The sequence below is a fragment of the Cibotium barometz genome, chromosome 25, assembly GCF_041138505.1.
Source record: "Cibotium barometz isolate CiBa-2024 chromosome 25, ASM4113850v1, whole genome shotgun sequence".
Lineage (NCBI taxonomy): Eukaryota > Viridiplantae > Streptophyta > Polypodiopsida > Cyatheales > Cibotiaceae > Cibotium > Cibotium barometz.
Genome location: NC_141070.1, coordinates 34890218 through 34914639, shown reverse-complemented (window position 1 = coordinate 34914639; position 24422 = coordinate 34890218). Strand labels below are relative to the sequence as shown.

The 24422-nt window shown below is 42.4% G+C and overlaps 1 protein-coding gene across 2 annotated transcripts in view; it reads right to left on the bottom strand.

Moving 5' to 3' along the window:
- Positions 1–15404: 15404 nt before the first annotated feature.
- The window catches only part of LOC147624492 (uncharacterized), a 38941-nt gene continuing 29923 nt past the window's right edge, over positions 15405–24422 (bottom strand). Inside the window, exons 3-4 of one of the 2 annotated variants that reach the window (XM_086819500.1) lie at positions 16528–16550; positions 15405–16434 (exon numbers count right to left, since the gene is read on the bottom strand). In XM_086819500.1, coding sequence (XP_086675626.1) covers positions 15878–16434; positions 16528–16550 — 580 coding nt within the window. In that variant the 3' untranslated portion in view covers positions 15405–15877. The remainder of the gene's footprint in view (positions 16435–16527; positions 16551–24422) is intronic. The other variant, XM_086819501.1, reaches the window with a different exon arrangement.

The following is a 24422-nucleotide window of genomic DNA, read 5'->3' as shown; positions in this document are numbered from 1 at the left end:
GGAATAGAAAAATCTAGGTTCCAAAGCCAACAAAAGGCCAAAAACAAGAACATGAGAATAAACGTTGAAATGAGAATGGTCAAATGGTATGGTAGCCCAAGTTGATGCCCAATAGTGTGAGTGAGAAGCCAAAAGAACCTATGATGAAGCTGTAAAACAACCTTTTCAGAATAAATCACACTCATTCCATGCAATAAAATAAGAAGCTGTAACAACCTTCTCAGATATAAATCACACTCATTCCATGCAGTAAAATAAGAAGCCCTAATCGGAACCTGCTCCAAGGGTAAGGAAAAATTGGTAGAAATAGAAGAACGTAACCCATGATATGAATCGTTACCACCATAAGAACCTGCTCCAGATCTCTTTGTGTTTCTTCTACCAAACCCCTTAAGTGTTACACTCGTTCAATCTCCTCTACTGGGTTTGGGTAAGTCCATGTATTGCAAGTCCCATTGAATTTAACTTTGAATGTGGGACATTCACTCGTGCTATGTGGTCCTAAGCAAATCGAACACCATTGTTGCTCTCTTCTTGGGTACATATGGCTATTTTGAGGAGCTCGATTACCCCTAAAGTATTCTTGGAGAGCCTTAGTAAGGTCAGCTAACATACGCTTAAGTACTAGGCAAGTCCCATTGAATTTAACTCTGAATGTGGGACATTCACTCGTGCTATGTGGTCCTAAGTAAACCGAACACCATTGTTGCTCTCTTCTTGGATACATATGGCTATTTTGAGGAGCTCAATTACCAAAGTATTCTTGGAGAGCCTTAGTAAGGTCAACCCATAGACATTTCGGATATCTTGGGCTCCTTGGCAATAGGTTTTATAGTAATTAGCTCGTGCCCAAATACTTGCGAACTAACAGAATTTGTCTCTGAAGATACCTTTTTACTTGCAATCATCAAGTTGTCTTCTAACGGGATTGCATTGGCAGTGACTCCTTCCCACGTCGTAAGACCTCTAATGGCTAGGCCATTGTATATGTCCTCGTGGCGTAATCCTCGGATGAATCTATCAAGAAGTTGATTGTTATTGAAGCGCTCATCGGGAGTACAGCGAGAATTTAGATGCTTTAGTCGACTAATAAAGTCTCTCACTAACTCTCCTTCCTCACGTTCAGCTTTTTGGAGTTGAGATGCTACACCCCAAAGCACACCCTCACGTATGTATTCTTTCAAGAACAATCTCTTGAGAGTGGGATAGTGAGTACGCTCTTCAACCTTTAAAGTTTGATACCAATCTCTGGCTTTTCCACTCAAGGTTAAGCCTGAGGCTTTACACTTATGTAGCTCATTGTGCTCTTCCAAGGAATCACACACATGTTCAAAAACTTCAATGTGCTTCCTAACATCTTCGTTTACCACTGAAGTTCTGAGTGAGCTTGGCAACTTGTACCGCCTTGCTTCTAGGCTCTCTCTCAGCAGGTATGCCACGCATGTTTTTCGCAATAGATCGTCCGATCGTTTGAGCAAACGCTGCTAGATCACCTAAGTGAGCAGGCATAGCTGGTGGAGGCACTTCTGGGGATGGCCTGGTTGACAAGAGTTGGCATTGGTCTTGGTATGTATGTAGCTGACGTAGGATATGATATGTGACTAGGCATAGCTCCTCTTGGATAAGGATTCTGATAAGGCATTCATGGAGCATACACCATTAGCATAACAGGAGGCGTAGGAGCTACATGAGCATGAGTAGCAATAGGTACATATGGTTGATATGCACTGGTACGCACTGTGGTAGGTACTGTACCACTAGGTAGCGGCGTTGTACTAACTATAGTGGTAAAATGGGTGCACTTTTCGTCATGCTCATCATCGGAGTAGGCATTGTGGATTCCCTAATGGAAAGTTAAGCCAAAGTTGGAAAGCTTAAGTTACTGCTTGTGGGCTCAACCTGCATTGAGACTCTAGGCGAAACAACATACGAAGGATCTACGGGACGCACCGAGGGAGTCTCCAATTGCGACAGGGTTGGCTGTTTAGCCTTGCCCGCATCCAAAAATCTCATAGGTCTAGTTGAAACTAGGTTCACTCCCCTATTCTGCCTCTCGAATTGGATAATTCTATGGACAACTTCACATATCATTTGTTGTTGTTCATCTAGATTGGTGGCACTAGATGTAGATCGTATGACTTCTAACCAACCTACATGGTATGTGTAACCCGTGTATAGGTTAGTCAGAGTCTCCGTGTGTAGGTCATATTTCCAATTTTCATTGAGAAATATCCCATCTAAACTTGGCGTGCCAAAAGGTTCTCTCGAAGTGGACGCAATGTCACTTCTTGTGGTTTGACTTCTAGGGGCCTCCACTTTAGGAAGAGCATCAGAAGGTGGTAGCTCAGTAGGGCCTTCATTAAATGAAGTTGGTAGAATATCCACATGGACACTCTTTGGGAGGGTAGGGTCTACATGAGATGTGAATGGCGAATCTACTTTCTCACCTCCTTCGTTTACTTCACTTGTCGTCGCAAGTTCAAAGCACATAGCTCTACTGAAAAGACCTTTGGTGGAGATGGCTTGTTACATGCATAAAGAAAAAGTTCTAATACGTTTTGGGTTGAAGCAATACTTATTGTAGCTCATATTGTTTACAACAAAGGTTTTGAAGGATAAAACATCTTTTCAAGCATGGTACGGTAAGAAGCCAAGGTCTATTAGACGACTAAACATGCTAAATTCGGGTTATGGGGCCCAAACTGGCACGTTTTGGCTTGCTTCCTCAGAGTTCTGGGTTGGATGCCCTTCCATGACTTGAAAGTCAGAGGACGAGTCACTAGCCGCTATTCGTGGATCTTGGGTTGCACTTCCTTGGGTTCCAACTGAAGCCAAGATGCTAAAGTGGAGGGATGGTGTGAGCCTCCGTAAACTGAAATGCTTTCTAGTTGCTCAGACTCTAGCACTCGACCAGAGAGTAGATGCTACAGGTGTTGGTATCTACCCTTGAAGCCCACACGTGGTTTCTTAGGTGTTTTGCACCCCGTTTTTACTTGTTTTTGTCTTTTTTTCAACATGTTTTTACCCCCTTACTTATGGTTGAAAAACTAGACTAAGACGAGCGTATCGTTCAAGGGGTCCTAACATGCTTTACAGCACAATGTTCGCCTATCTGGAGCCCCCGTGGCCCTCAGAACACTCTATTTGTGCCTAGGTGTGAGGCTTAAATTAGAAAGTCCAAGGGTGCTTGTGGGGGGGAAGGTGAAGGCTTTGTCCCACAGGCCCACTCCACTCCTTGGGGGGGTAGACTATATATAGAGCTTCACTCCCCTTAAGCTTTCACTTGAGAGAAAGCTATGGAGGCTCACTCTCCTATATATATATATCAAAAGATCGAGGCCGAGGTCGATTGGGGTTTTTTCTTTTTCAAATTTTTCTTTCAATAAAAAATTTCTTTCCACGTGGGTCGGGTTGATTTAATTAATTAATTAATTATTTATTTATTTAGTTTTTTTAATAAATATTTTTAATAAAAAAATCTTAAGGATAATGTTTTAGCTCATGTGCACCTAGGGCTGGCCGCTTGGTGCCGCCACGGCGTCCTCTGTGGCTACCAGCACAGCGCTTCTACCCTCTGTCTACACGTGCGCATGCACACACTAACAGCTGACACATAGAACTGAAATGTGCAAAAAATGAAGAAAACAGAACTGAAAAATGACTAAAGAGCAGCAGCATACACATAAACACGCCTCTCTTTGCCTTTCCTGCAGGATAAAATAGACTTCAAACAGCAGCTCGAGCTGCATCTGGAGCTTGGTGCAGGGCAATTCCCCGACAGCGACGCCAAAAATGTGCTCGCTTGTCGCACGTGTCGGAGCTAGGGACTTGCCAAGCACCGTGTGCGAGCCACAAATGGATGCAAGCACACGACCACGAATGGCTGCAAGCACACAACCAGGAAACCAGCAAGCTCAAAATAGGGAGCAATGGTGTGTCACTCACCGCTTAGACTACCGTCTCATGAAGGATTCTCGCACCGCGATGAAGAAGGAGCCACCACCGCGGCTCTGTTGCCTCGCCACTGTCGTGCCGCCATGCAATGCTCGATCACTACACACACACACACACACACTCTCTCTCTCTCTCTCTCTCTCTCTCTCTCTCTCTCTCTCTCTCACACACACACACACACACACACACACACACACACACACACACACACTGGAGAAGGAGATGGAGAAGATGAAGCAAGAGCACTCCTTCTATTCAACACTTAGAGAATGAGAGGTTTTAGGTTACATTTGACTTCTATATGTGACCTGGCCGTTCACACATGGGCGCCCACACATGGCCGGCCGATCCTAACCCTTATCCTGATGAAATTCGAGGTGCGCCTGTCATCGCGGCGATCATCCAATCCCCTTACCCTTTACATGGTGGTGCGCCGAGAAGCCCGGCCCATGACTCAGAATACGTAAATAAATTATATGATGTCAATGTCCGCCATAGGTTAACAACACCTTCCTCACACAAGCTCTTGGGATTATTCCATTTTCTCAATGTCCGCCATAGGTTAACAACACCTTCCTCACACAAGCTCTTGGGATTATTCCATTTTCTTTTTATCTAGCACAAGATTAGGGTACTCTTCAATTTTCATTAGTCAATCAATTTCTTCTCTTTGGGAAGAGCTTGTTTTAACAAGAGTAGCTCATTGTCTCTGCTACGAGGGAGGCAACTTTGGAGCTATGATTTGAATCATTTTTAATGATCACGATGTCATTGCTCTTGACAGCTGATCATGTGGATTGCACACGATACTATTGCTATCTAGGTCTTAGCATTGCACTCACTATACTTGTATGATTTCGGTAATAGATTGGGCACCAAACCATATCTCTCTTTGGGAATAGATGCTGTGGTCATGCTTGAGGTGCTCTAGCCCTTGGTCTAAAAGGTTGAGCCTAAACGGTTAAGTAGATTATTTGCCAACTCGTGCATGTTCATGTCCTTAACTAGCTGGTGTTGATTGGACATCCTTGGTTGACTGGCTCTGATGTGTCCCCTATCTCTTAGTTTGGGTAGATGATATCTTGCAAGTTATCTACCAAGTCTATTGCCTCGTCAAGGAAACACGGATGGAGTGTCTACACCTATAGAGATGGTTGTGAAGCCTCTTGCTCTTAATACCGATCATAAATTTATTGATGGTGATAAGTCATCCAATCTTCCATGGGTGTTGCATCTCATGTGGAGAAACTTGGTTCTAGCAATGTAGTCCTATATGGTTTCTCTCTCCCCCTGCTTAAGGTTATAGATCTATGCAATTAGGCTGTATTTGGCTCCAGTGGGTGAGATTACCTCTATGAAAGTGTGTCTTAAGACCTCATAGCTAGCCTTTTCAAGTAGATTTAGTGAATGGATTTAGTGATCTAAACCACTAGCCTACTTTGCCTTCAAGGAAAAGCTCAAATGAATAGATCTTGGTGGGATCATCAATCCATAGCATCTCCTTACAACTTTGATCAAACTTCTCTTAAGTACTGAATGGGAATCTTCAATTCCATCAAATTTGGTCATCATCCTTGAGATGTGGATAATCCTCTAGGTGCTATGTTGGTTGCAACCCCCCTTCCCATTTTGAATGCCATCCTTAGCATGTCTTCTACATATTCACATGGTAGTGGAATGTAAGAAGGTGGTTGCACGAGAACCTCTATTTCAGAGTATGGGATATCTTGCTTGATGGGGTTAGGCTATACATTTTTTAATGGCACTTGGGCCTAGCATTGAGGCTACAGGCTAAGGACACGTTCTCTAAGTGCCCTTATAGTTCCCTTTGTGAGGAGGTAGTAGTCCTTGACATTGGCTCTTTACCTTTTCCCGCATTTTGTGTTCCTTGTCTAAACAGAAAAGAACTAGAATTTGGTTATGTGGTAAAGGCACCTCCATCATGGGCTCATGTGGATAGCAGGATTCATGCTTGTGTTTTCTATGCTTGCTATTGTGTGTACTGTGGAACATTTATCCTTGGTGGTATGACAAAAGAGACATGTCCCATTTTTTGTAACTATGGTTATTACAACAACAAGTAGCCTAATAACTATGGTTATTAGGCTACTTTGCTAGCCATGGTCAGCTTAGAATAAACATGGCTTATGATCAAAACCAAATGTTTGAAACATTATGGCAGGACAAGGTTTGACCGCTTCCTATGGGAGTGAACCTTAAAAGGGGCTCATGGACCCTCATTTGAACCTATTGATACTTTTGATCATATGACTCTTGGAATGTACATTGGAGCCTAGAGCTACCATACCTTGGTTTATGGAAGGCTATTTCCATACTTTGGAGCTAAATCACTTAGGCATTGTGTATGATTTCTTGCTAATTTCATGTTAATCAACATAATGATTTGTCCCAAATCTTAGCTTTTGGTCACTCCATTGCAATTGGTATCAGAGCTCATGTGTTTTGATCCATGGTTCCATTGATTTTTGCCAATTTTTGGTGAGATGATGGTTCTTGGACCAAACATGTGCATGAGACCAAAATTTTAAAAGGTTGTGGACCAAATTTGAACTAAGTGAGAGTGATTAGTGTTAATTTTTTGATAATTACATTTTTACCTTCTCTTCCATTTTTATTCAAGCTTTCCATGGCTAGGGTTCATCACATAGTAGCCGTTTGCAAACACAACCTTGGGACTTTGGTCTAGGACATTCTTAGCAACACATAGAGCACCATTTTGACCTATTTTTCAAGCATGGATTCTTTGATTTTCTCCCTCTTCCCATGTGTTCAAGAAACCCTAGAAATGGTGTTCTCAAGCTTCTATGATGTTCAAGATCAAACATACTCATCATCTACTAGCCTTAGAGCACACTTGTGAACTTAGGTTGTGTGTTTTTCTTCTCCAAACCTCCTAGAGGGTGGCGGGTGATTTCTAGCTTGGGAGGATTTTACTTTGCTTCTTCTTCAACCAATCACTAGTCACAAGATTTTATGGTTTCTACACTTTAGCAATGGTCTTAGTAGGAATTCGAATGGGACATTCTTGGTGCTTTTCTTGAGGATTTTAGAGACTTTGGAGCTCTCTTGAAGTGGACAAACTAGAGAAAAGTTTTTCACAAATCTACACAAAGAGAGGAAAAATCTTCATCAACTCCAAGCATTGGTGTTTCCTAAGGGCCATTGGTGAGTTGCTATTGCCAAATCTTGATTTCTTGTAAGATTCAATGGCATTTAGGGATTTTTTCACTCAAAAAACCCTAATTTCTCATAAATCGGCCATTAGAAGCATTGCTTATGCCATAATGCTTGCATAGGCTTTCATTTTGGACATTTGGCCAAGATTGGGCTTATTGTGGCATCATTGGATGGAATTTCAAGCTTATGGATTGCCAATTGCATAAGTAATGATGTGTTGAATGACAATACATGCTATGGATGCACCATTGATACTTTGGATTGCATATTGAAGCCATTTACATGCTTATGGAATCATTCATGGCCACCTACAAGCCATTGTGGTTTCATTGAGTTGAGAGGGAATTAATCAAAGATTCTATACTCATTGGATGCCTTGGAATGCTATTAGGCTTATATGCATGAAGAAATTGATGGCATATGCTCATATTTGGCATAAGTTGTGGTTGTTGATTGTGGTTTTGATGTTTGGAAGCTACTATGGACAATGGAAGGAAGCATGAGTCCATGCTAAGTTGGTTAATGGTATGAAATTGTGACATGAGTTCATGCTAAACTCACTGTAACCATCTCTACTTCTACTTGATATTCATATACACCAACACTACACATTATACTCACACATTACTTTTCCTAGCATACTAGTGATGTGTGAGGGTACCTTGGCATATGATGGAGAGGCCAAGGGGAGCATGTCTTGAATTGACTATGCTGTGAGTGCCTTGGTAAAGCGTTACAAGAGGGGATTAGGTACATTAACATGAATACTTGGCCCCAATTCTTGCCTTGGATATAAACTTGGTAAGAGGGTGCTTGGCTAGGAGATCGGCAAGCATCAACATGCTTCTTCGACACTTGAAGACTTCAAACAACACTTGCATGAGGACAATGGGGCCTATTTTATGGACACATTGACACTTAGATTGGTCAAAAGTTTCATTACGTGATGCCAAATGATGTATGCAATGTGGGCAAGTGCGAGTGATTGATTGGATATTAGATTAGTTGCATTAGGAAAATTGAGATTTAGTTCCAAGTGTAAAGGAGACCAAGTCAAAATTTTCCCAAGATTCTATGCACATAAGGGATTAAAGAAAAATATGGTGATGATGATGTGCTTTGGAATGCTTATTATGCTTATGATGCAAGGGAGAATGACCTAGTGCAATTGGAAGATAATTGGAAGCCATTTGGAGTCACTTTGACAATTTCTATAGAAATTGAAAATCGTAATTTAGTCCGTGAAGACTTGAAATGAGGTTTGGGCATTCACACTCTCAAAGTACTCCCTTAGATCTTCTTATCAAGCCATCAACTTGTCAAATTAGGCACCGTTTGACTCTTCAAATTGCCAAACTTCACCTCATTCCCACATCTCTACTCTATTTTATCATCCACTTTTGGAAAAAATGTATTCCCATGGTCGAAACACCCCAGACCTCAACAATAGGGTGAGTGGTGACCTTAGGGCCACAAGGGATAGAGATGGCGGGCGGGGGGAGGTCTCCTGTTGGGTGGAAGGGCTACAGCACTCATTTGTTAAATATGGATACCAAAGCCCGAGAAAGAGGAAAGCGACCGCTTCGCGCCTTCAGCCTTCATTCGTTTCGCTAACCACTAAATCGGCAAGCCAAAAGGGAGACCAAGGAAGTTGTCATTGGCCATTAAGGAAATGGATGGTGGGGATATAAATAATCATGACACTATGGACAATACGGAAGACACAATGGGTCAATCCTCAAAGTAAGTTGAAAAGAATTTGAATGTGGGGGAGTGCTCATAAGCCGAACAACTCTCAAGCATCAACAACCCACATCGAATGATGCTCTCCTTCAACTATTCTTGACTTCAAACCTCTTATGTAAAAGTTGGAGTCTATCAACTACACTTTGAACTCCAAGTTTGACAACACCACGGTCACAAAGATGGGAGTTATGGAGGGAATGTTGGTGCAACCCATGAGTCAACCTCAAGTCGGCAATCATAAAGGGAGGAATGGTGGGCATCAAGTTGATATTGGCAAGCAAACCTTCGATATGCGGAAGGAAAGCAAGCTTGGCACAAGAGGCTTCCTTGAAGGCTATCCATGATTTCAACATTAAGTCTCCCTCAACTGGACTCATGATGGAGGATATGGCACCAACTTCATTCCATGCCGGTTCATCTCAATTGAATGGGAAAACACCAAAAGTACCATTCAAATCTATGGATACATCTCATGGGGATTCTAAGAGGGTGTTTACCCAACAAAAAGCAAATCAATCTATGATGGAGGAAGAGGAGATGTATTGGGATGAAGAAGAGGTCATGCATGACACACAAGATTGAGATCATATGTCCTTCATATAGAGAGGCAACAACATGCACATGCTAGATGGGTGGAACTACCTCATCTCATCAAGCAGGAGTACAATGATTTCTCTCAATTCTTGGAATCTTACTCCAAAATGCAGAAATTTAAACCTTCATCACATCTTGGAAACTCAATTCATACTTCAAAGGATGTTAAGGACAAGGTCACAATCTCAAAGTTCAAAGAAGGTGATGGTTCAAAACCATATGATTTGGAGGAATGGATTACGAAATTGGAGACATACTTTAAACTCTATCCAAAAGATGAGCAAGACAAAGTTTAATTTGCATCATTGCATATGGAGGGCTATGCACATCAATGGTGGAGACATATGGTCAAACAAGGGAACATGCTGTACTCATGATGAGTTGAAGAGGGAAATGAATTTGTCATTCATTCCACCATTGGTACTTGTTGATAGATACCATGAGGAGTGGTATGAACTATCTCAAAAAGGGATGTTGTGAGAGAGCACATCAAGAAGTTTATGAAGCTTTCAATGTTTGTTGAAGGATTGAACGAGCACATGAAGATGAAAAATTTATGTGCATGGTTTGGATTTCAACATCAAGGCAGATGTTTTAGCCCAAAGACCAAGCACTATCAAAGAGGCCATGAGATTGGCGAGCCTTTATGAACCCAAATATAGGAGATCCCAACCTATGGGTACCATAAAGGATTCTTCTAAGCCAACCATCACTCCTTTCTATTTTGGCAAAATTTCTCTTCCTTCAACCCAATCATCCATTCCAAGATTCCCTACAGTTTATGGAGGTGGAAAACCCAAGAGTGAAGCTCGTTTTGATGCAAAGAAAGGGAATACTTCCACCAAGAAGTCTCCTCAAATTTTCAACAAGACTCAAAGGATGGATGACCTAAATATTGATGAGTTAAGAAGCAAAGGCTTATGCTTCAAGTGCAAAGAGACATGGTCACCTGAGCATGTATGCAAAGCTAAGAAGGTTGGCCACCATGATTCTCATGGATGGAGGAGAGGATGCCAAGGAGTCTCATGAAGGTGAAGAGTTTAAGGATTGCCATGAAGGAGAATAAGTTGAAGAGTCACATGAGGATAACTCTTTCATAAAAGAGGGTGATGCATTTCCATTTGACCCCAGTGGTTTTGGAATAATGGACACATTGTGAATGACACGGCATTTCAAAAGGATACATTTCCATTTGACCCCGGTTGTGGGATTCATCTCTGGGAGAGTTGTTTATGTTTATCCTTGAGAGTGATACCTCTTGAAGAGGATTTTTAAGTAGGTCCTTCACCAGTTCTTTTCTAAAAGAATTATATTTAAATATGCAAATATAATTATTTTGTGTGCTAAGTATAAATGTGCACATCACCTTGCAAACTTTGACACCTTCAATGCTTTTATCTCATGAGTAACTGTCTTGAGGAAGTATGCATTCTCAACCGATGTGAGACTCAAATCACTTACTTAATAATGGTTGATAGCTAGTTTGATTCCATATAGAATTATGTAAATATCATAGCCATGAACTCCAATGTGAACGAATAAACGTTATAATATTTGTTGAGGTACTTAAACAAACTAAAGAGTTTGGTTAATGGTATCACATAACTTCTCTTGGAAAGATGGGAGTTCTTGAACTTTTTTGTGTAGAATCATCATGCTAAGTTGTAGTGTGCAAGGCTTCACCTTGGCATTCTCAAGTGGCTCAGAGAAGAGAGAATCCACCACAAAGGTAAAACCATACGGTAATCCACTATCAATCTATGTGGGTTTGTAGAGAATGTAGTTAGAAAAGAATCCAATGTATGCACATTTATTGATAGTTATCATATGCATATAACCCCCCAATGGATCACCCACTTAGACAAGCCAAAATTCCAACAACATTTGTGAAGGCATTGATTAGGGTTGATTAAGGTAAATTTTTAATGGTAGATATGCTTCTCTATGGTGGACAAACAAATATATCATGTGTACCATGTTATGGGATATACCAAATGCTAATACATAGTGCACAATTATCTCTAATTATTGGAGCAATATCAAGAGATGGTGTTGGTATCCCTTAGAGGGAAGGAATTTTACAAGTTTTTGATGCTATTGAAAAAGTGATTAGAGACATTGGGCTACATAAAGGGGTGCAAGGATTGCCAAAAGTCACCATAATTAATGTCATAGATTCCCCAACATACAGATCTATGTACATAGAGTCAATCTCCATGATGCAGTTGAAACAGAAACACCCATGGAACCTACTCACCTTGAGTTGGAGTTCCTCCAAAAAGACCATATGGCATGGACCACTTTGGGTTACATTGAGGTTAGCCATAGTGTTTTGTCTTGGGAGATGTGGACCTCATTGGGCCACCCACCCCTTGCACCATCTGTATAGGCAACCACAATGGTAAATAGTTTCCAATCCATGATCATCAATTATTTTAAAGCAAAGTTTCTAAGATCTAAACCTGTGTCGTAAAAGTTTTACGTAACCCCGTAAAAGTACATTAAAAGAGAGCATCATCCTCAAAAGGGAATGGATCACAACCATAGATTTCATTAGTAGATGGCGAAGAACTATGACACTCGAGCTCCCCTTCCTAATGGTTATCATACCCCTCGTGGATGGTGAATGACTACTATGACACTCAAGCTCCCTTTCCTAATGGTTATCATACCCCTAGTGAATGAGAGCCACCCCTGTCAAACCATTGTGGAGATCCAAAACCTCACCAAAGATGAAGGTGAAGACCACCCCCCCCAACCTGAACCTCAACAACCCTTCAAGGAGGTCACCAAGAGAGAATGGGTACCCAAGAGTACCCAAACAACCAAGGAAATTATGGCCCAAAGCCCAACCATGAGTGGAGATCTACATGGGCACCCCAAGTAACAAAGTTTTACACAAACTCAGCCCTATGCATGACGAGAACCCACCTATCTAGGTCCCAAAAATCTCATTTTCCACACTCAAAATTGACGTCTCATTGAATCTCGACCAAACTACTAGAAGCACAAGGATCCTATTAATAAGGAAACCCCCATATCTAGGTGCCGAGATCAAAGAAACCCGTACCTCGAGACCTTGCAAATGCACCCTTGAATGTCAAATATCCAAGTGGGTGTGGAGACCTAATGCCATGTCTCTGATACCAACTTTAAAGCTTAAGTAAGAATGGAGAGTAGTGGCTTCCACTTCGACTCATGTGCCGACACCACCTTCAAAAAAGTCGGAGGAGCCTGTGGACCCCGAGCAGAAGAGGCAATACATTGCCCATGTGCAGTGGTCCTATCTGTCCTTATTCCCATCGAAAAAGAACCGCCCGTGATGACAAACCTCAAAGAGAACCAACCGTGCACACACTTTTGTTGCACCATCAAGCAACCACCATAGGACTCAAAAAGATTAACACAACCCTATAGCATATATGTGCACCACACCGCAACATCAACTCACCAGTACTGAAAGGGTAAACTTCATACAAGTGCACCAACCAAGCCGATCGCGGTGGCATCCAAGCTTGCATCGTGAATGGGCAAATAACTCTCCACCCTCACCCGCGCTGCGTTGAGCAAATGCACGGTAAGCACGAACCCTAACTCATGTGTATATATGTAACATAGCCTTCCCACACAATTCTACAATCACTACCTTCATCGAGAATGTTTTTATTAAAAAAAAACAAAACAAAACCCAAAAGCGAGAGAGAGAAAGAGAGAGAGAGGTTCAAATCGACAATCTCAAAAATTTGATCACCTCATTACTGTCCTAAAGTCGGATTGACATGGATCAAATTGCGAGACGATTTGAGAGCTCTGGCAATTTGTAAAGCCGAATCATGATTTGAGAAGTAGAATCGAGGATTCAAGATATTAAGTCGATTCACGATTTGAGAAGTACAATCGACGATTTAAGATGTGCGATCGATGAGGTCAAATTGCGATTGGAGAAGTAGGATCGATGATTCAAGTTGTGAGGTCAAATCACAATCGACGATGAAGGAAAACAAATCATATGGAAAGTGGAATGGTCGAGGAGTTGGATCACCACAATCAAAGAATTAACGACAATAAAGAAGGTTGAATTGTCTAGAAAGTGGGATCGTTGTTGAAGAGTCGGCTCACCACACGATCCAAGAATCGGCGATCAAAGGGTTAAATTATCTAGAAAGTGAAATCATCCAAGAGTCGAATCACCACGAATCAACAATCAAAGAGGTTGAATCCTCTAGCAAGTGGGATTTTCAAGAGTCAAATCGCCACGATCCAAGAATCAACAATCAAAGATTTAAATCATCTAGCAAGTGGGATCATTTAAGAGTCGACTTGCCACGATCCAAGATATTAAATCGTCTATAAAAAGTGGGATCGAACGATTAGGTTTCTTGGATCACGATTTATGATGTGGCACTTGGATCACCAATTTTTTTCTTTAAAAAACCTTGAGTCTCACGCTTGCATGAAAAAAAAACTACCATGACACCTATGTTGATTGCTACAGCATTGAAAAAAAGAACTCTGCAACTCCATGGCATATCATAGACCATCCTTTCTCAACACAAGGCTTCATTATTGACTTAAGGTGATGCAAGGACACAATCACCTTAGGAAGGTGAAACCATGTTAACCACTTTGACATGGTTTCACCCGCCTAGCCTACCATGCGCTTTGCAATCTTACTCGTGCGAATAGTACTTATCTTTTGAAAGACAATGCTTGAACATATAAAGTAGCCTTGCACTTTAATACAATTAAGAAAAGTCTACGTACTTAGTGTACATAGTTGCTTAAGACTAGTAATAGAGGTCGAATCATTTTTTAAGTTTGGTTGGCCTAGTATAAAAACTAATCACTTGTATAAAAACTAATCACTTGTATAAAAGTCATTTTTGACAATAAGCAACACACAATCATTCCCTTGCAACAATAATAACTTTTGAGACCTCCTTTCCTCTTCTTGCTTGCTTGTATGCTTTTGAATTTATGCTTGCCCAATAGAGACGTACTTGAGTAGGTTTGATTGTAAGCTTCCCTCTTCAATTAGTAATAAAGATCGAACAATTTTTAAAGTTTGGTCAACCTAGTGTGAAAACTTATCATATGTATAAAAGTCATTTTTGACAATAGTTACTTAAGATTAACAATAGAGGTATGACCATTTTTAAGTTTAGTCAAAACTAATCACTTTTATATATAATATCCATTTTTAACATTAAGCAATACACAATCATTCCCTTGCAATAGTCTACTTGTGAGCTCTTCAATGCATACTTGAGTAGGTTTAATTGTAGACTTTCCTCTTTAATTAGCTTCTTCTTTTCTTGCTTTTTGTGAAAGAGAACCATCACAAAGACGAATCTCTTCTTGTCTCCATCTAAGTATTGAGAGCTCTCCCTTCATCTCTTTGGCAAAGAGCATTCCGATGTGACAACGAAGTGAGAACACAATGAACAAGTTAACACACCCACATCAGAAGTTGCATTTGTGGCTCTAAGGTAAAACCCAAAGACACATGCTTCGACAAGACTAAAGTAAACTCATGACTTGCACAACGCATTAACATTAGACATAAATACACCACCTACTTGTCTCATAAGCAACTTCATTAGAACTATTTTTTGGGATACCATTGTTACCAATATAGGTTATTTACTAAATTGACATTATTAGCTTGTTTTGATGTAGAGACTCATTTTAATAAGTCTATTGGACAATATAATGAGATTCAACAAAACTTGGAAAATCATAAAGAATAAGTTAATGAAAAATATTATCAAAGCATAATGATCAATAGATGATGCCTTAATGCTCTTTTACCACATCTTAGTATACAAAAGACAAAGATGCCTTGATTATCCAAATGGAAAGACCCAAGTGATTTAATTTTTTTAAATGAAGGTGACTCCATATTTGCAAGTTATAAATTCCATTATATATATGAAATAGAGTTTTGGACACTTGGATAGGATAAGGAGGAAAAATGGATGGACATGCAATATTCCCAAAAGGAGATAGATCTTCAACGCTTTTTGTTGGGCAAGCGTGTAAAAGCTCAAAAGGTAGCAAAAACAGACCTATGCCTTACATAGTATCTCTCCCCACCCCCTCGACTAGCCTTAGGCCCAAGATCCTCCTGTAGTTACCATTTTTCACTGGCAAGCATGTAAAAGCTCAGAAGGTAGCAAAAACAAACCTATGCCTTACATAGGAAAAACAAACCTATGCCTTACATAGTAACTCTTTTTAATTGGTCTTACGCTCTAGATCCTCCTGTAGTTACCATTTTTCACCGCCCGTAAAAACGATGCCACCGTGGAAGCACTGTTGTGGGGTTCTAAATCCAAGACCTCTTGGTCCTAAACAAACATTTCTACCTTGAGCTATCACCTCATCACATCGTGTCTTCTTCCATTTGTTCCCAAATTTCATTCTTATAACATGCATTCTGCACTAAAAATGTAGGATTTTCTGCCCTGTCAAGAGCGCAGACGATTTCCTTCAAACTCTCGGGTATGGAGATACTTGAAGAGGCACTAGCAAACCTGAAAGCCCCAAACAGAGCTGTATTCCACAATTGTTGCGATGAGATCCGAGATATCTTCCCCTGTGATTTCTCCCCCTGAAACAAATTTTGAGGGTTTTCTAGAGCCTTCAAGACATGCCGCATGTTAGGTCGCTTTGATGGCTTTGCATTCAGGCAAGCCTTTGCAACAAGAGCCATAGCCAAAACCTCATCTAGGAAGTCTGCATCAACGATAAGAGATGGATCTAGAAGTTGATATAGTGCCTCCTTGTCATGAACATTGATGAGAGAGACTGCCCACTCCACCCATGAATCAGTTTGAAAATCGCGCTTGTCACTGATACCACACTTCCCTGACATGATCTCTAGCAGGAGCTTCCCAAAATCATAGACATCTTTAGACCGCCCTGCTGCATTGGAATCTGCTGAATGCATAGCGGTCACAACATAAGGTCAGGGGGTCAATCATTCAATCCAAATGATCCATCTATGCCGAAACGTAAAACTACTATCATTACCTTGATCTGATTGATCCAAGGACCTGCAAATTCAACACAAAAAGCAATCAATCAGACTTATTAGCACGTTACACACAATATATGTGCATAGTAGACAAAAATTATCTGCTTTTGAGCAATCTTCTCTATTAAAAAAAATCTCTGGACTCCTGTACAAAATGCCACTATGAACTGAGAGTTTTCTTTTTTCTTTTTTTCCCCAAAAAAACAGACTTCTATTAAGTAATATAACATCATACAAAGGGAGATCGCAAACCAAAACGTAGGGAGATCTCAATCAATCGGGGGCACTATGTTGCCATAAAAGCCCTTAGGAGTGGAGGAGAAGAAAATACCATGGTTCCACTCTCATAAACCTATTGCGTTTTGTTTGCGCAGCTCTACAAAATCCCTGTATACGGGCCTAGGTGGCCAAAAGAGTATGAACAATGTCACTCTATATACTGCAGGTACATTGGGTGTCATAAACATGAATACCCCCGAAGGCCTCTGAACTGCAAATACACCGCCGAAGACCTCTGAGCATTGGTCTTCCACATATGCCACACCATGATACTAGCAATTATCTCCCAAGTGGTGTCAATATGTCAACCTTCCAAGAAACTACACCCTTTTACCTATGCTAGTCCATATATGTCTAAGAGTCATTGACCTATTTGTTAAGTAAAGTTAGCAACAAAGACGTTAATCCAATACACCAAGATGAGAACTGGTTTTGGATTCCCTTAAAGCAAGCTTTCCAGTTATACCCTCAAGATCTGCCATCTGGTAACGCCCTTCAACCCCCCCAACACACACACCCCACACACACACGCACCTGCCTGCATCCATACGTGTGCGTGTATGGGCGTGTGCATGCTGGAAAAGTCATTGGAAAGACAAAGAATGAAATAAAGCAACAATAAGGGAAAGACGTCATTCGATGCTAACAATCTGTGACTTAAATTACCTAAGATATAGGCCTCAAAGAAGCACCTATCCAACATGGCTTAGAACAAAAAAGAACTACCCAACACATAAGGCACCAAAACACTAACTAGGTTATCCACTGTCATGAAGATACATCTTCAACTTACTAACAAGACACAGTCTTGTGGTACATCCAGCTTGTATGCAACATTCTTTAAAATTGTCCAAGGTCCATGATAGACTTGGATTTTAGAGGTGCTAGTAAGATTGCTCTCTCAATTTTTGAAAGAATGGGACCTGAGTTTTTTATTTGCAAATATAACTTCTCTATTTGTCACTTTACCAATATAGTCTCCAGCAATTTGCAACATTTGTTACATATTAAACAAGAATTGAAGAATACGGATGGTTGAAGAAGATAGTACATTGCCACCATAGTTCAACTCAAACCACAAAAAACTAGTAGAAGAATGATTACAACATTATATGTTAAGTACAACAAAGGTAGAAACTTTTCCCATGTTCAAAATCAATGTTGTGTAATGCCTGGGCTAGCTCATGTATTTGAGGCTCCCATTGTAAAGAGTAGCCATGATTGAGCAGCCCAGACCCCAGTTTGTGTACCATATGGTGCCTTGTTGAGGTCAGATGGTCTGCACACTACTTCACATGGTTTTGACACTGTTAAATAGGCATCACACTCGTATGAAGTGATATTACCATATTCAACCATGCATAGGGTGAAAGGAAATTCCCAAAACACCAGAGTTGCTTCTTTCTAGCATAAGGCCACATTCACACTTCCAATCCAGCCATCAAATCTCCCTTCACAAAGCACACCAGTGTGGAGCATACCCTCAATAACAGATGCTGAGGGTAATGAAGCACCAGCATTGGTGAACTTGTCCAATCGTGGAGGTGAAGGGATGCATAAACACTCTATGCCACAACTGTTGAGCACAATTTGTTGATTATGACCTCCAGGGTTGCGAAATTGTGGGATATATTACAAAATTGGCAAGGGTTCTAAATCTTGAAAATAAACATCAGTCTGAGAAGCTAAGCAAAGGTGAAGTGATAAAGCATTTCCTCACAAGAATCAAAGGTCTATGTGATCAGATGACTGCTATCGGTATTATCGTGACCTCTCAAGAGCTTGCTTGTCCTTGTCTCAGGGTATTGCGGACCAAGTTTGTCAATTTGGTCACAATGCTAAATAATGTTGTCAATGTCACATGCACCATGCACTGAGGTGCAGTGGGCACACTAGCTCATCATTAGTGCTAAATTTATACAGAAAGTAATACCATTTTTAGGAATATTTGAGGTATACCATGACCCCATTGTTAGCCCCAGTCTGGGACATGTCAAGCACGAGGTACGTAGGTCTCTCAGCCTTAGGTGCCAGGGTCAATCCCTTAACCCACTTGGAGAACAAGCATTTAGGTCATCTGAAGATTAGGGCATGTGAAGTCAATCCTTTAGGTGCATACATAAAGCATTAAGGACTGACTTGGAGCAGTTGAAAGCTACAAGTGATAAGCTGCGGGAAGAACTGCAGACCACTAAGAAAGATTGGGTGGAGGTGGTGAAGAAGCACAAACCCCCGCAGAGCATCATACATGAGACTCTCGAGGAGGAGAAACGCAGGAAGGATAGGGCCCTCCATGTGCAAGTACGGGGGCTATACAGGCGGGGGCTTCCCCAAAGGAGGATGCCACAACGCTTTGCCAGATGCTAGGAGTGGACGGGATCGCCCCCCCCCCTTTGCAGATACATGGAGGGCAAGAAAGGATATGACACGAGAGCGACCCCTCATCATTAGATTCCCTGATGCCACCAGCAGACAGGCCTTGTTAGACAGGCGGGCTGCCCCCAAGGGCACACGGGTATACATGGGAAACGATCTCACTCCAGCACAGGTGGCACACCGGCATGAGGCGATGGTGACTGTTCATGAGGCCCGCAGAGCAGGCAAGTGGGCTATCTACAGAGATGGTAGAGTCATTATCACTGAGCGCCGTCCCAAATAGGGACGCCGGGTCTATGAGACCAAACACCTGGGGTTGGCAGTATGGAACTGCAATGGCATGATGTGGTCGAATCCAAGAGGCTTGAGCAAGATTCTCAAAGGCAAGGATGTCATTTTTATACAGAGACTCATCAGAGCCCTGAGAGGGGCTTACCATACATACCCGGGTATGAGTGGGAGTCAGCTTTTCGAGGCGAGACCCGCACATCAGGAGGAGTACGTGGCTCTGGGGGGGTAGCTGTCCTTTTTAGATCCCATCTCCGACAGATTCTCAACATCGTCCGGAAGGACGAGGATGCACGATATCTTTGGGTGCGGCTACAGCTTAGCAGTGAGACAGAGTCATTCACATTGCTGTGTGTTATTTTGCACCACGCCACTCCCCTTACGCCGCACAGCATGGCCACTCACCGTACTTACCATTATATGAGGATATCATGGAGTTCTCACAATTGGGGGAAGTTCTCCTCCTCGGGGATTTCAACGCCAAGACGGGAAGTCAACAGGTCCCACTACTCGATCTAGACGACCCTATCAGACTACAGGAGCTGGACATCACTGACACAGGGCTGCAACAATCATCACAGGACCGTGAGGTCATAGTGTATGGGAGATATTTCTTAGAGTTGGGAGCTGCAAAAGAGTGGGTGATAGAGGGCAGCCATGTTTCACCCCAATAGTGCTGGAGGGGCCAGATTTATCCGATGAGGATTGGCAGCAAGTTGAGAGGCCCCAGGTCATGATGTTCTCCCATATGATCCGCAGCAAACCATCAATCCCACACAAGATTATCCAGGCAAAGTTTGCTACAGCCCCGATGGTAGTGGAGGGTAGTGGAGGCACTCTTCCAGACAATCACATACCTCCATCGCATCAGTCACATGGATCCCCACAGGTACTCGAGGCTTGCCTTGGAGTCCTCCAGACAACTAGCACTTGAGGGGCACTCTGGAGTATGGTATGCACTAGTTTCACTTGGTTCTCAATATATGCGCTATGCATGGACCGCCTACCCCCCCTTCAAAATGGTTTGGACTCCCCTTTTCTCCGGTTGTCTCACGAGGATACCAACCGGGTTATCCGATCACATCTTCTTAGCCTCTACACACATTGCATATGGATCACACCCCCGGAGCTCCCCATGAAGATGCACTTTTACAGAGATCACTTCCTCACAGTCACTTAGGATGGATTCATCCAGCAGCCGTGCTACTTGAGTGTTCACATGTCCCATGCCATGAGGATTGCGATTGGCCAAATACGGGTTTCTTCCCACCACCTCAGAGTGGAGACATGTAGGGCTGAGTGCATCTTCAAAGCCAGGAAGCTCATACGGACACCCAGAGAGGAGAGGATCTACCGACTATGCCACACAGAGGTTGAGACGGAGGAGCATTACATATGCCGCTGCCCAGTATACTATGAATAATGAGATCCGCGGGAGGTTTCACTGTCTATTTTGTGAGGGATTCGGTCCACTCTCCACGATCATTGACTTCCAGTACCAACATTGCCTGGGCCTCTTCCTACTTGAGCTCCGCAGACACAGGGACACCACCTTGAGACACAGGCCCCAGCCACCTCACCCCCTCCCTCGAGAGCCAACCATCACCAATTTCTTCCGGACCCAGGAGATGGAGGACATCGACATAGTGGATCTTGTGGACCCTCCACGAGTTGCTCTGGACCTACCTCGCCCGAGAGGAGTTACCTCGAACCGAGCCTCTGCACTCCAGCATGCCCAACGCCCTCACCCCCCCGTCGGCCACGATCACCTCATCAGCTCTAGATCCAGGACATGCTCCATTGCCATCGAGCTACCTTTCCACGTGACATAGCTGAGGGAGACCTCTCGGCCATACTCGTCTGCCCCATGCTTGACATTTTGGAGAGTGATATACCATCTACTCGGAGCTGATGTTGCTCCCATGTTTTTATGTTCTTAGTATTCCATGATGAGTTTCCATGGACAGTTTTGTATCACCCCAATGAGATAGCTATATTTATGTTTTCTTTCTGTTTTATTTTCCATTCCATGATGAGATATGCCATGGACATAATTGTATCACTTTGGTCTCATAAACCCATTGGGTCTTTAGTAGACGCTTAATCTCTCTCTCTCTCTCTCTCTCTCCCTTCAGCATATAGAGATGCATTAGTAGCCCTAGTACTCCATCCACACCCTCTCGTTTGTACACCACTATTGAGTCCGTGTTGTCATACTTGTACATTTTATTCTCACTCCACATTTTCCTCTTGATGACTGGAGGAACATCATTGTACTACTTGTTTGTCTCATAGGCCAATTTTGGCCTTTTGCAGACGTTAATATATCTTTCTTTCTTTCTTTCTTTCTCTCTCCAAAGCTCTACCCCTTATCTATGAAGATTAAAGTGGATTGCTTCATGCTCACTAAAATAAAGGTATAAAAGAAGGTCTTGTTGTGTGTTAGACGATCAAACAAGTTGCATGCTACATTGGTATCAAAGCTTTTGGTTGTGACCCAGCTTGACTACCTAAGTGAAAGCAAATCCGTGAATGGTAAAATTGAGGTCAGGAAAACTACCCAACCATTGACCATGTCAAGATAAGAAGAAAGAAGCTACCAAGAAGGCATCACTACAGAAGCAAGTGTTCGCGAAGACACAGCAAAAGAAAGTGTCCACAAAGGCACAAGAAAAAAAAAGAAACGCTTCCGCAAGCACAAATATACTCCTTCAAGAGCCAATGGAGCAAAACAGGTAACACACACTACAGCTACAACAAGCAAAAGAAGTAGAAGAAAAAAAAGAGCAACCTAAAGAGCACTTTACAAAGCAAGGTTCCCAAAATTTTTAGCACAGACTTCTCATCCACTCCATCAATCACCGTCATACGAGAAGCCATGCAACTCCAACATCAACAATTGCTAGCAACCCTATAGGCCAATCTTATGGCACCTGGTCCTAGTACCTCATCCACTCCATCAACCACCGTCGTACGAACTCAACCAAATTTTAGTAAGTATGATGGTAAGTGTGATCATTTTGCAATTACATGGTTTATTCATCAATTTGTTGCATATTTTCCTTCAGCTAAAGTTTCAGATCCACAAGACAATCCATCTAGTGGCTCCACACATCACGGGAGAATCTGTTACTTGGTGGCAGCATTGGTCACATCTCCATATAGACCTAACCACAAGCACAACCCTTTACATATGGGAGACTTTTGTGTCTGACCTCAAAGCAAGATTCCTTCCACCCCAGCACATGACCAATTTGGAGGATGAGTTTTACACTCTCCTAGAATGGGTCGCCCATGCTGACCTATTCTAATAAGGTCATAACCATGGCACAACAATTGGGAAAGTCGAAAAGACGAGAAGCTGAAACAATTTCTCAAGGGGTTAGATACAAACACATCACATTTCCTATTTGGAATTTCGAGCCTCATCAGTCTTATGGACTGGGCTTTGACTCTAGCGCGAAGTCAAGAAATGATGTTGAACAGAGGTAAGCCCAAGCAAGTCCAATCCACCAAAGCATTATCCTCTACAATGGTTGCCATTGAAGATACATCTATCCCTCCACCTTCAAACACGAATGCCATATAGCTATTACCCTCTTTGAATCTAGTACCGCCAGTGGTATTTGACGATAAGCAAGAAGGCGCACACGAAAGCTCTCGTTCGTGCTTATGGCACAGCAAAGGGACAACAATTCATTGTCCTATTTGACATGGGTAGCTTTGAGGACACCATCTCTCTACAGTTGGCTACAAAGATGAGATATACATTAGTGTCACATAATTTAGTTGTGGACGGGTTCACACCTTGTCATGTGTGCACACACATGTACATGCTAATCTCAAGGCTAATCTTGGAGGCAACATGATAAAGACTCACTAGAACCAGATATTTTGGAGCATTGAAGTGTACATTAAGGCAAGGGATGGACTGGAGTGGACACAAGAAACTGTCAACTCCATGGAAAACAAGATAAGGCTGTGTCGGCTGCATCAGACAGGTCGGGATCTGCATTAGTGATGTTAGTGTCCAAGCAGCTGGCCGACCAGCAATCGGCCAAATCTCTAGCTGTCCAAGGCCTATAAAAGGCATGTTTGCTCATTGTTTCATTCATTCAACTCCTTTTTGAGTTGGGTCTAGACATAGGACTAGAGTTAGGGTTTTCTACCTTTTCCAGAAGGCAGCCCATGGCTGCAGGGATTCATGTACCTTTTTGTACCATATGATATACTGAATTTCCAACTCTCTCTCTCTCTCTCTTCTGTCTGCGTTTTTGCATCAGCATGTTCTAGATGGTGTTTAGGGCTGAAAGAAGACTCTCAGAGCTTCCGCATGTAGCATTGGTATCAAAGCATCAAGCTCAACAAGGCTAAACATTGATTGAGTCCCATATGAAGGTGTACAGGTCCAAGGTACAGGAAAGTGCACAGGTAAGAGGCCCAAGGCAAGGAACACAAGACAGGGAAGAGCTCCCAGGAGGTTGGTTGGTGGTGTTCCACAAAGCCCAAAGGGGAGGGCAGTCCTGTGAGCCAAGAAAGGCTTTTGGGCAACGGTTCCAAGGGAGGATGATCCTCCAAGGGGTGGAGTGAGAGTGCCATACTCATTTCTTAGGACCAAGACACTGTTTAGAGACAGGGCAAGAATGGAATGGGGACTGGACGGAACAGATGCATAGATCTTCTTCAGAGTTAGAGTGGATTTGGAGACCGGGCCGGGCATTCAATGAAAAGGTTGCCAGAGTAGGAAGGATGACAGAGGGACTCCGGGAATAGAATGGGATGATGACAGTCATTCAAGAAGAAGATTGGAATCCCGTCATCAAGTTTAGCAGAGGGGGATGTCATGTGCACACACATGTACATGCTAATCTCAAGGCTAATCCTGGAGGCAACATGATAAAGACTCACTAGAACTAGATATTTTGGAGCATTGAAGTGCAGGTTAAGG